Consider the following 13,142-nt stretch of genomic DNA (forward strand, 5'->3'; position numbering starts at 1 on the left):
ATTGATAGATGACACATTTATTGATGACTTAAATGTTTTAATCATGAAACTGAACACACATTATCATTATTATTCTAATTACCATCACAGATCATATTGATGAGTCCAGGAGACACTCAGCTGATCAATAACTAATCAACACCTGATCAGCACAGGCTGCAGCTGTTACCATGGTGACGGTGGTGATGATGATGGAGAAGCAGACGTTCTCTGCGCAGAACATTCAGATTAATGACGCAGGCAGACTGTGAGTTACGACGTCAGCAGGCGGTTCTGCTGAGAGCTGCGGGTTCTGAGGAGAACAGAGACGAGGAACCCACTGCTGCAGTCCGGCTCTAGAGCCTGAAACTGACAGGGTTCTACGCAAACAGAGAGGTTCCTGAATGGTTCTACAGGTCAGAGTAAAAGGTTCTCTATCAGTCAGACTCAATCTCACCCAGCGTTTCCCGACGTGGAACCCTAGAGCAGAGAATGGTTCTATAGTTATGTGAAGAGTCTAGATCTCAGTGGCAGGGTTCTTTAAGTTTGTGAAGTCATGTGTTGCGGTTGTAGTTAATTTCAGAACCACAGAAATGAAACGTTCTCTGTTTTGGAGTGAAAGTTACTGACAAAGTCAATGTGGGTTCTATCAGTCAGGGGATGTTCTAGTTAACAGGATGAGGTTTGCTGTTACTGTAGAACATGTAGAAGTGTGTGTGCTCTATGACTGACTGAGAACCCTGCTCCAGAACAAGGGTTCTAACATCAGGAGATCTGAAAGTTCAAGACCTTGGTGACAGGGTTCTATGAGTCGGGTTCTAGATTATGAGGAACAGGTTTCTATGAGTTTGGTTCTAATTTATGAAGAACATGGTTCTATTAATCTTGGTCTAGTTTATGAAGAATGTGGTTTTATGAGTCTGGTACTAGTTTTTGAGGAACAGGGGGCTCAGGAGGTTTTAGTACCCTTCCTCCTAACAGAGGGGTTCTGCAGTCTGTGGTCGACTGTTCCAGAACCCGACACTGGAGTGAAGGCTCTTGAGGGTTCGACAGCAGCTGTTTCAGATCTAGAACATTTCTGTGCAAGGTTCCCTTGCATCAGTTCCATCAGGTCAGAGCTGAGTGAAGGTTCTCCAACTGTGAGGAAAAGTTTTACAAGCAGAACGGAGAGTGCAGAACTTTGGGTAAGTTCTAGATAAGTTCTAGATGAGTTGTGGGCTGGGCAGGGGATCCAACAAAAAGCTAAAGAATGTCGGGTGCAAAGGAGGTTCTCGACTTTCAGACGGACGATGCTTTGGACACAGGTGAGGAGGCCCGGTCAGTTTCTGGGTTTTCTGCCTGCATGAGAAGGTTCTAGAAAGGCATTCCTCCGGAGATCTGGCGGGCCACCTGCTCGTCCGGGCTCTCGTCCTTGTCCCTCCTCTCCTGGTTCCAGTCCTTCAGGCCCTCTGGCAGCGTCGTGTCCTCGTCCACGCTGCCGGTTCCCTCCACAAACTCCTCGTATGTCGACTTTTCTGCGAACGGACGTTTTCCCAGCAGTTCTACCATGTCGCTCTTATCCAGAACCTCCTTCTCCAGCAGCCGCAGCGCCACCTGCAGGAACACACGGGAACACAAAGAACCCAGTGAGAACTCTGCATGGAGAACCTGTGTTTGTAGATGACCCAGAACCCTGATCTGGAACGCTTTAAGAGTTACCCACACAGAAACATTCAAGAACTCGAGAGACCGGGCTCTATGAGTAACATATTTTCTCAAACTAATTTTTAAATTTGGGGTGATTTTTAGATGTTTTATTTATAAAGAAATAAATTACATAAAATGTGTTGATTTCGCTTTTCTTTAAAAGTTTCTAGCATTTTTTAAAGATTTCTTTTTAATTTAAGGGTTAAGATTTAAATTTGACTATTGAAAAATGTATTTATTTTTTTTAATTTTCTTTTTTTTCCCTTCCTTCCTAAATGTTTTAAGGTTTAAATATATTTTTTAAATATATTGCTTTTTTTCTTTAAATTAATGATAATAATAAAATTTGTCTTCCAACGCTTTCAATGCCTTAAAATTCACCACAAATACCTGGAAATTACTATTTGCAAATTCCATGACTCCTCCAGGTTTTTAATGACCGTAGGAATCCTGGGATAGTTGGGGCTGGCTCGGGCTCGCCTTGAACCAGCCCCTAGTGAGGCCGTTAGAGGCCTCTCTGTGAGGGGACATTTTTAGACCCAGATTGGAGATCATTAGATGGAGAACATCGTTGAACTGCGTGTGTTCTCTCTGAATGACCTGGAACCCTGCAGTGGAACACTTGTTGTCTTTTCAGTGCAGCAATGTTGCAGAACTCGGGGGTCAAGGTTCCCTGCAGAGGTTCTTCCAGGTGCTGTGTATGATGGTACCTTCTCCACCTCGGCCTTCTTGTCGCTCAGCAGGCGGTGGGTTCTCTGGTGCGCCTCGGTGATGAGGCTCCGCACCTCAGTGTCGATGAGGCGGGCCGTGGCTTCGCTGTACGGTTTCTCCAGAACCATCTCGCCCTGCCGCGGCAGGTCGAAGGACACCTGACCCACCTTCGCATTCATCCCGAACTGAACGATCTGCAGCGGAACAAAACCACAACGACACAGTCTGTTCTTAGCCAACTCTGAGGAACGAGACCACGACGTGGAGCGACGTTCTGTCTGCTGACGGTCCGGACCTACATGCCGCTGTCTACAAACATGATGATTCGTTTTTTCTGTCAGATTTAAAAATCCAATAAAGAATATTTATTTTTACAGTTTCTGACTGTGACAGATGGTGTCATTTGGGGATTTTTTAAAAAAAAATTTAGATGGCATGTTTTCATTCAAATTTACCAAAAATCTAAAAGGGAAAAAAACATCAAGAATTTTAAAGAAAATAAAAAATCATAATACTACCAAAATATTTTAAAGAAAAAAGTGAACAGCGTGACCTCTGGCCTGTGTGACCTTGTGTGACCTCTGACCTGGGCGTAGGCGCTCTGGGTGACCTTGCGGAGGTCGTCCTGGGCTCCGGTGGTGATGCGTCCGAAGAAGATCTCCTCTGAGACACGCCCCCCCAGCGTCATGCACATGCGGTCCATCAGCTGCTCACGGGTGTACAGGTACTGCTCTTTGGGCAGGTACTGAGCGTAACCCAGACCCTTCCCCCGCGGGATGATGGACACCTGCACAGGGGACAACGTCAACAACAACCACAACCTCAAAAGCAATAACGTCAACAACAACAACAACAACAACAACCTCAAAAGCTACAACGTCAACAACAACCACAACCTCAAAAGCAACAACGTCAACAACAACAACAACAACCTCAAAAGCAACAACGTCAACAACAACAACCACAACCTCAAAAGCAACAACGTCAACAACAACAACAACCACAACCTCAAAAGCAACAACGTCAACAACAACAACAACAACCACAACCTCAAAAGCAACAACGTCAACAACAACAACAACGTCAACAACAACAACAACAACAACAACAACAACAACCACCACAACCTCAAAAGCAACAACGTCAACAACAACAACAACAACACGCTGTGGGTGTGCTGAATGAGGGTGATGTCATCTTGCCAAAGCATCATGGGAGTATGTTTATATTTTCTCTCTGTCAGCTGAGCTCAGAGCGGAGGCGATGCTATGGAGACGACACAGTGAAACCCGCCACATGTTCAGACGGGACCTGACCTTCAGTAGAGGGTCGGCGTGCTCCAAGAACCATCCGGCGACGGCGTGACCGGCCTCATGGTACGCTACTGTCTTCTTCTCCTCCGGCTGCAGCACCTGAGTCTTCTTCTCCAGACCTGAGCGACACAGAGCAGATCGGACAGGCTGTCAGAGCGACACAGAGCAGATCGGACTAGCAGTCCGAGCGACACAGAGCAGATCGGACAGGCAGTCCGAGCGACACAGAGCAGATCGGACAGGCAGTCCGAGCGACACAGAGTGACATAGAGCGGGTCAGACAGGCGATCAGAGCGTAGAAACACGAAGCAGCCAGTCACATGTCTTGCTGTCAGTGACATCACGCCTCACCTCCTATCACCCTCTCGATGGCCTGTTCAAAGTGCTTCTGGTTGATGGCGTCAGAGAGGTGGCGTGCGGCGATCAGAGCCGCCTCGTTGCACACATTGGCGATGTCTGCGCCTGTGAGACACAGAGCAGTGACAAGTCAGGTGGCCGAGGTTCTTGCAGTCTAACACAGAGAACGCCTCGCAGGTGTGTTTACCTGAGAACCCGGGTGTCAGCGCCGCCATCTTTTTGGCCAGAGCATCTTTGTCCAGCTCGCCGTCCAGCTTGAGAGGACGCAGGTGGACTTTAAAGATGGACGCTCGACCTTTGATGTCTGGGGGACCTGCAGAGAGTACAAGTACAGTCCATTTACCATTTACCATCTCTATAGAACAGCTTTTTAAATATATATTATTTAAAAAATAATGACTTCAGAGAATCAGCACCTTCTAATCCGAGGCCATGGTTCTCAGCCGAAAAAGGGTGGAGTGCCCCCTCCGGATCGGGGACGAGACCCTCTCCTAAGTGGAGGAGTTTAAGTACCTTGGGGTCTTGTTCACAAGTGAGGGAAGGATGGAGCGGGAGATCGACAGGTGGATTGGTGCAGCGTCTGCAGTATTGCGGACTCTGCACCAATCTGTCGTGGTGAAGAGGGAGCTGAGCCGAAAGGTAAAGCTCTCGATTTACCGGTCGATCTTCGTTCCTACCCTCACCTACGGTCACGAGCTTTGGGTAGTGACCGAAAGAACAAGATCGCGGGTATAAGCGGCCGAAATGAGCTTCCTCCGTAGGGCGGCTGGGCTCTCCCTTAGAGATAGGGCGAGAAGCTCGGTCATCCGGGAGGAGCTCGGAGGAGAGCCGCTGCTCCTCCGCGTTGAGAGGAGCCGGATGAGGTGGCTCGGGCATCTAATTAGGATGCCTCCAGGACGCCTCCCTGGTGAGGTGTTCAGGGCACGTCCCACCGGAAGGAGGCCCCGGGGAAGACCCAGGACACGCTGGAGAGACCATGTCTCCCAGCTGGCCTGGGAATGCCTCGGGATCCCCCGGGAAGAGCTGGACGAAGTGGCCGGGGAGAGGGAAGTCTGGGCTTCCCTGCTTAGGCTGCTGCCCCCAAGAAAATGGATGGATGGATGGATGGACTCCAGAACAGGATTAGAACTGGATATTTAAATATAATTTAGGGACTGTTTGTTATTTATGAGATGGGGTACAGAAAGAGGGAGACATGTAAAATCATTTGTAATCACTGGGGGGCTGGTGGTCTATATTATGGTTTTAGAGGAGGGGGTGTAGCTATATGTTTATTTACTGCTGATTTAGAAAAAAAATGTGTCTTTGCCTCAACTTTTTTTTAAAAGTTTGGATTTTTTTTCCTTTTTTTTGTGAATTCTGAAGAAAAAAAGGTGACATTTTGTCCTTTAAAAATCTTTTGTTTCTTTTCTTTTTTTTGGTCTTTAAAAGTGTTTTTTAAATACACAGTTTTGTTTTTAGGCAGCTGCCCTCCAAACCCGCGGAGACGTTTTCTTTAAAATCGCACAAACACGGACAGAAACGTCCCGGAGGTCCTCAAACACATCACCTCTTACTGCAGTTTGTGAGAAAAAAAATCTTTTTCCAAAACTTTCATGGTGTAGTTCGTTAGTTCTCAAAAAACTTTCCAGGGCTTGAAATTGCTAATTAATGACTTTTCCAGGTTCTCCTGACTGTCACTGAATCGTTCGAAATGGTCTGTGTCGATAATTTTTTCCTTCAGTCAGAAATCCGTCTGATCGCTCAACAATCTCGTTTCCTGTCGTCACTGACCTGAACTCACTCTGTTCTCCTGAGAACACGGAGACAACCAGGCAGAACAGACGTTCTTTAGAGGTGAACTTCCTGTTTGAGCCAGGAAGACTCGTCAGTCCACGATCCGTTCCCCTCACGCGCAACCAGTCCGCCATCTTGGACAGCTCCCTACGGCAGCCTCACTTGGACAAACAGGTGTTATTTCATGTTTCATAGTTGTCAGATCTGATCTACACGTGTGACTTCAGCGGAGACGGAGGAAGAACTGTGGACATCAGAGCCCTGACTTGTTCGAACGTCGTTCTACCCTTTTGTACATTTTGTATGAAATATTATTGTTATGTCCTTTAGTGTAAATAAAGATTTGAAAAAGAAAAATCGAACTTGTGAGTTGAGGAGACGCAGGATGCAGACCCCGACTGGGGACACAGCACAGAGGCGGAGGAAGACCGAAATATAGAGTATGTTCTCTACACGTTTGTAAATATATAACAATTTATAACTGATTCGGAGTTATTTAGTTATTTCAGTTCAGTGAAGCAGGCAGTTCATTGTGTTATCTAAAATGTCTAAATTGAATAAAAATTTATCAAAATCAGCCCAACAGTTAGAATATGCAGAACTTCTGCTGTAAAACATAAATTTTGAAAATATCAGAAATGGATTCAGTATCCTCAATAACCTCCAAAAGCACCCATAAAATGTCAAAATTAGCCAAGCAGTTGCTGATGTACTGTCAATGTATATAATCAACATAATAATAACTACATATGTATGTGTATATATAGTAATCATACTTATTCTTAATTCTTATTGTTAAATAATTGTTGTAATACTCCTCACTTACAAACATCTTTTTAATCACAAGTTGTTGTCATCAATAATCAGTTATATTCTCTGCACATTTTGCTTTTTCGTGTTCATTTTTTTCTTGAGACAAGCTCTCTTAGCACGCACGGTTGTCAAGCACGATTTCTCTCCACGTAAATATTTGTGGTTTGGAGGCACGTATCACGTACTGACGCACCTGTTTGTAAAAGTGAGGCTGGTCCAAGATGGTGAACTGCTTGCGCATGCGTGGAACGGATCAGGCGAGCGGAACAGATCCGGTACTGATAAAGGCTCTCTTCTTCTGCTGTTCAAACAGGAAGTGGTTCCTCACCAATGTAAATCTGCCTGTCGAAGCGTCCGGGTCTCATCAGAGCGGGGTCCAGGATGTCGGGCCGGTTGGTTCCTGCCAGAACCACCACGTTGGTCGCCGTGTTGAATCCTGAAAGCACAGAATCCTCTGTCAGGTTCTACCTCCGAAAATCCCATCAACCAACATTCACGACGATGTCACTGATGATGGGAGCGTCTGAAGAATACAATGATGGTGAGTGAGCGGACGTCTCTACACCTGAGAGCAAATGTGTGTGTGTGTGTGTGTGTGTGTGAGATTTTGGTTGAACTGTCCCTTTAAGACATGAGCACAGCGCGGCGGTATTCCTCACCGTCCATCTCCACTAGCAGCTGGTTGAGCGTGTTCTCCTGCTCGCTCTGTCCTCCGAAGTTCCCTCGTCCTCGTTTGCGTCCCACGGCGTCAATCTCGTCAATGAAGAGGATGCAGGGAGCGTTCTTCCTCGCCATGACGAACAGATCTCTGACCTGCACACGCAGAAACATCACTGTGAGTTCACTGAGGTCAAAGGTCAAGCTACTCTATTTACAGTCAGGGCTCATAAACGTTTCTACCAATAAACCTCCAGAACTTCTTAAAGACTTTTCCATAATTTTGAAGGGGGCATACAACTTTAAACGACTGTACTTCGTCTGCATTTTACAGATGATGTTTTTCAGCTTTTGTGGCCTTTTTTAGATATGAAAGCTGGAGAAATGACAGGAAACGGGATGAGAAAGTGGGGATGACGTGCAGCAAGGGGCCGCCGCTCAGATTCGAACTCAGGGCCGCTGCAACACGGACTCCGAGCCTCTGAAAATGGGGTGCACGCTCTACCAACTCTACCTTTTCACAGACGATTTTTCAAGAAAAATTTAGTCAATTTGTTTTTGTCAGTGAAAATTTAAAAAAAATTGAATTACAATATTTTTTTCTTAAAAACATTTTTGAAATTTTAAATGAAAGCCTCCACAGACAAGAATCCCTGGAAATGCCTTCCAGTTTGTGTGTGTTTGTGTGTGTGTTTCTCACCCTGGCGGGGCCGACGCCCACAAACATCTCCAGGAATTCGGAGCCGTTGACAGTGATGAACGGTACGTTGGCCTCACCCGCCGTCGCTTTGGCCAGAAGAGTCTTTCCTGTTCCAGGAGGACCTGTTAGGATGGCTCCCTGAAACAGAAACAGCAACCGTCAACCACCATCGGACTGGAGATCTTGGTACGCCCTCACCTTATGGACCTTGGTACGCCCTCACCTTATGGATCTTGGTACGCCCTCACCTTATGGACCTTGGTACGCCCTCACCTTATGGACCTTGGTACGCCCTCACCTTATGGACCTTGGTACGCCCTCACCTTATGGACCTTGGTACGCCCTCACCTTATGGATCTTGGTACGCCCTCACCTTATGGATCTTGGTACGCCTTTACCTTGTGATCTTTCTATGCCTTCACTTTGGAGATCTTGGTACGCCCTCAATCTCAGTACACCCTGACCCTGGGGATCTTGGTACGCCCTCACCGTATGGGTGTTGTTCTACCCTCACCTTGGGGATTTTGGCGCCCAGGTCCTGGTACTGTTTGGGGTTCTTGAGGAAGTTGACAAATTCCATGATTTCCAGCTTGGCTTCCTCGCAGCCCGCCACATCTTTAAATTTTACGTCAATTTCGTCTTTTAGGATCTTTGCAGTGGTCTCGCTGACGCTGAACAGCCCGCCCATCCCCCGACCGGGGCGCCCTGCCCCCGCCGGGCCCCGCCGCAGCATGAAGAGCAGGAAGCCAATGATAAGCACGGTGGGGAGCATGCTCAGCAGGAACGTTCTGAGGAAGAAGGACTGACAATAGAGCAGAGACCTACAGCTGCATAAAGCTGCACCGTGTGGCGGTCATGACGTAGTTCCTCACCCGTCGCTCTCGGTGGAATAAACCACCGGCAGTCTGTTCTCTCCCTCGATGCCAAGCTCATACTGAGCCGTCTCCAGATTCCTCTCGAACGTGTCCACGCTGCCAATGTTAAACCAGATGTACTGCTGAGAGACACAAAGACGCAGACTGAACCTCCTGCATCCTGTGTGGTGATGATGTCTTAAATCAGACACCTGTGAGGTGGATGGATTCTCTTGGACTTATAAAGATTGTAAAACAGAAATTTATCTGCAGAGAGCATTAAAAGTCTCACATCTTTAATCTGTGAAACATGGGAGTAAAAACCTGCTGTTTTGTTGAATGTTTGCTGAATGTGAAGAGCAGCACAAGATACTCACCCCGTCCACCGGCGTCTTCCCTGGAGAGAAGACCACTCTCACATACCGCTTGTTGACGACCTCTAACCGATCCACCTGAAGAACAAACACCTGCTGTGATACGAGCAGCCGACAGACGCACCTGCAGCTCAAACTCAGTCTGAATATTAACACAAGGAAGACAGTCCAAAGTTTGATGTAAACTCAGATTAACATGCACAGATTAACCCAGATTATTCTGTTCTGATTATTAACGGCAGATTTTAACAGTCAGATTAACATAACAAGCAAAGTTTATATTCATGATAAAACCAAAGCGGACTGATGTGTCGGACTAGATGAAGCAGGTTTACAGATTAATCAGATTCAGAGGATTTAAAATTCAGATGAAGATTTCACATAAACTCGGATTAACAGGAAATATTTTAAAAGGTTAACAAGACAGCAGAAAACTGGTGGAGACACTGGGTGGAGTAGTGCTCCAGGTGTCCTCACCACGCCTTTGGACAGGTAGTTGTTGACAAAGTCTTTCCAGGTGACTTCTCGACCTCCGTCCCTGAAGAAGACGTAATACGTGACAGTGGTCCAGAACGCCACGCCGCTCAGGAAGTACAGACGAAACTCTCTGTCATCCCACGGAAAGTCCCCCTGTAACACACACACACACACACAGTCTGAGGTCAGACACACACACACACACACACACACACACACACACACACACACACACGCGCACACACACACACACTGACCTTCTGCAGTCGGTTGTACCAGTGTGAGTCCTCCCTACGACCTCCTCGTTTTCCACCTCCCCCGCCTCCTCCCCCTGCTCCTCGTCCTCCTCCTCCTCCTCCTCCTGTCAGTAGATGTCAATAGATGACAGTAGATGTCAGTAGATAACAGTAGGTAACAGTAGACGTCAGTAGATGTTAGTAGAAGTCAGTAGATGACAGATGTCAGTAGATGTCAGGAGGAAACAGCAAACGTCAGTAGGTTTCAGTAGATGTTAGTAGATAACAAGAGACAACAGTAGATGTTAGTGGGTGTCAGTAGATGTTAGTAGATGACAGTAGATGTTAGTAGATGACAGTAGATGTTAGTAGATGTCAGTAGTTTTTTACCTTTGGTTGCTTCCTCTTGAGTTTCAGAGTTTTTTGGAGTTTTCTGACTTTCTGGAAAATATTTCTCAAATCCTGCAGCAGAAAAACAAACATGGCGCCAGTGAACAGGTTGTTGATGTTGTTGTTGTTGTTGTTGTTTATTTAGGATGATGTTTATCAGAAGCTAACGTCGTCCTGGTTCCCTCCTCAAAAAGCTGAATTCTTCTGCTGGATCATTGCAGAGTTGCAGAAAATCCACTCTGTGGATCACATTGGATTAAAATTGGGATTCAAATACATTTCAATGACTTTTCCAGGTTTTCCATGCCTGTAGGACCCCTGAAAAATGACGCCGTTGTAATCATGAATGACGTGACGCAGCACACCTCTGCAGCTCAGTGTGGCCAAAACACCTGAAGGTCTCACGGACACCTGAGGACGTCCTCACCCAGAATCCCTTTTTCTTTCTGTGCTTGTCCTAAACGGATGTGTGCTGTCTTAATAATTTTGTGGTTTTCCATAAAGACCTTCTCTTCGTCCGTGTTGCCCGTAACGACCTCCGTGGACCTTAATACAGGCCCGGTTCCGCTCATTTTGACATTTTGATGGTGTAGTTAAGTGAAATACGATCAGACGTAAACACGGAGTGTTTTATTCTGAAAAGTAACCGGATGTTTTAATGTTGTATCGCTGTCTGGTATTCTGTCCGCTCTGTGTTAAATTCGGCTGAATTTATGCAGAGCGATCCGAAAACAGGAGCCTGCTATCTGATCAGCAAACCTCCGGACTGCCGGACCTGAGACGGAGTCGATCCGCAACGCAGCGGAGCCGCAGGAGATTCATACGCAGACTAGAGAGAGATCGATCTGCTCCGACCGCCGTGACGCGCACGCGCACGCACATGCACACGCACACGCAGTCATGTACCTTTAGGCGGTCTGGAGCTGAGTCTCCCGTACACTCCCAGCAGGTCGCTCAGCAGGCTCCGCCTCCTCTCCACCTGTTCCACCGTGGTCGAGCACGTCACCTGACACACAGGAAGTGGACAGCGCAGAGAGTAAACCTGGTTTCCTGAGTCAGTTTAAAGTGTTCACCTCCTGCTGCAGCACCTGGACGGCATCTGAGGGCTTTCTTTAAACATTCGGGGGGAAAAAACTACCAAAAAGTGCGAAATAACAATGTAGCCAAAAAAATATTAAAATAAGAAAAGAGAGATAAACTTGCCAAGTATTTTGACAGAAGAAAAAAAATCACTAAAAAGCAATTTTGCCCAAACTTTTGATACAAAAAAATCACATCAAAGTTTTAAACAAAAACATGCCCTGGACAGGGATGAATGGCATGTTTCATTACAAATTAACAAAAACTTGACAGAGGTAAAAAACCGTTTTTTTGCTCTGCATAGCTTTAAGAAAAACAGTTCCTGCATCCACGTGTTTTATTTATTTTCTGTTTCTATGCTAAAATGGACAGATGCTCTCTTGGTTTCACTTGAAATTTAAAAGAAAAAAAGGTGAAGATATATATATATATATATATATATATATATATATATATATATATATATATATATATTTTAATTAAAAAAAAAAACGTTTTGAAGGATTAAAGAAAAATTGCCAAAAAAATACCCAAAACATTTTACAGGGGGAAAAAAAACATCAAAAATCTTTTAAGAAAATAAAATCATCAACATAATTTGTGTTTGGATGATTCTTTAAAAATCTGCAGTAAAATGAATTAAAAATGGAGCCGTTTGGGGCTGTATGTCCCTCCCCTGGAGCCAAAATAAAAAGATCACCCCCCTAATAAATAACGAACAGTCCCTATGTTATTTGTCATTAGTTGTTGATGTCGTGTCCGCTGTCTCTGTGCTTATTATGTTCTTATCAGCCTCTTACACAGTCACACCGGGCCGTGGCTCTCCCGGTCACCGGGCTCGGTGCTCGGTCTCCGGGCTTGTTTTGCTCGGTGTCCCGGTTAGCATGTTAGCATGTGTTTACCTACCAGCCGGGCCGGAGCGCTGGAGGACAGCAGCAGCCGGAGAGTGCTCCTGCAGCCGGCCGACAGCCGCAGGTAGCGGTGGGCCATCCTCTCACCGGGCTCGGGCCGACACCGGGCGGCAGAAAGCGACGGGACCGAATTTAATCACGACTCAAGTTCAGGATTTCTGTTCCGTAATCACTCTGCGCCGCCATGTTTCCGCAGGCCTTCTTCTTCTGCAGTCTGTGTGCGGTTTGGACGCAGCGCTGCCCCCTGCAGGAGCATGGCGTTAGGGACTGATCGTTATTTATCAGAGCTGGGGAAGGGACTTACGTTTTGTATTTTGTTTTGGGAGAGACAAACAACTTTTATTGGCACAATTTTACTACTGATTCTCAAAGAAAGCACGCCTTTTTGCATCCTTAACGCTGGAAAAAATTCTGGCTCTATTTTTATTCTTTTTTTTCTATGGTCATTTAAACAATTTGATGAGTTTTTAAAATCTTTTCTGTGATTTGTTTTTCTTTTAACATTTCAATTTTTCTTTTTTTTCCCCTTTAAATTAAAAAATTAAAATTAAAAAAATGTTTTCTTTAAATGATTTATGCAAATTGTTTTTCCCTTTAAAAGTAGTAATGATGATGATGACGTGGTTGATCAATCAGACACACCTGTGTAGTGATGATGATGATGATGATGATGATTGATCAGACACACCTGTCAGGTGAGGGATTATCTTGGAAGAGGAGAGCTGTCACTGACACACAGATTAAGAGAAATGTATCTACTGAGCACATTAAAAAGTTTCAGATCTTTCACTGAGAATCATGAGAGCCAACAAAAATGTTGAGTTTAAG

At 45.7% G+C, this 13,142-nt stretch overlaps 1 protein-coding gene across 3 annotated transcripts; it reads right to left on the minus strand.

Annotated features, from left to right (window-relative positions):
* Positions 1–16: 16 nt before the first annotated feature.
* Positions 17–12,542, minus strand: afg3l2 (AFG3 like matrix AAA peptidase subunit 2). 3 transcript variants are annotated; one of them, XM_042497683.2, is made up of 17 exons: positions 12,310–12,542; positions 11,230–11,329; positions 10,324–10,395; positions 9,955–10,058; positions 9,698–9,850; positions 9,224–9,298; positions 8,865–8,986; positions 8,507–8,780; positions 7,993–8,130; positions 7,295–7,448; positions 6,964–7,071; positions 4,234–4,359; positions 4,041–4,151; positions 3,693–3,808; positions 2,963–3,163; positions 2,376–2,570; positions 17–1,572 (listed from the first exon to the last, which is right to left on the minus strand). In XM_042497683.2, exons 1-17 carry the CDS (start codon positions 12,391–12,393, stop codon positions 1,333–1,335), a joined length of 2,373 nt encoding a protein of 790 aa, XP_042353617.2. In that variant the 5' UTR covers positions 12,394–12,542; the 3' UTR covers positions 17–1,332. The 3 variants fall into 3 exon arrangements, with proteins under 3 accessions (XP_042353617.2, XP_087942191.1, XP_042353616.2); XM_088086065.1 differs by having other exon boundaries at positions 8,865–8,989; positions 9,955–10,055; positions 12,310–12,541; XM_042497682.2 differs by having other exon boundaries at positions 8,865–8,989; positions 12,310–12,541.
* Between the last annotated feature and the right edge of the window lie 600 nt (positions 12,543–13,142).

The sequence above is a fragment of the Plectropomus leopardus genome, chromosome 12, assembly GCF_026936395.1.
Source record: "Plectropomus leopardus strain MGB_pleo_1.0 chromosome 12, ASM2693639v1, whole genome shotgun sequence".
Lineage (NCBI taxonomy): Eukaryota > Metazoa > Chordata > Actinopteri > Perciformes > Serranidae > Plectropomus > Plectropomus leopardus.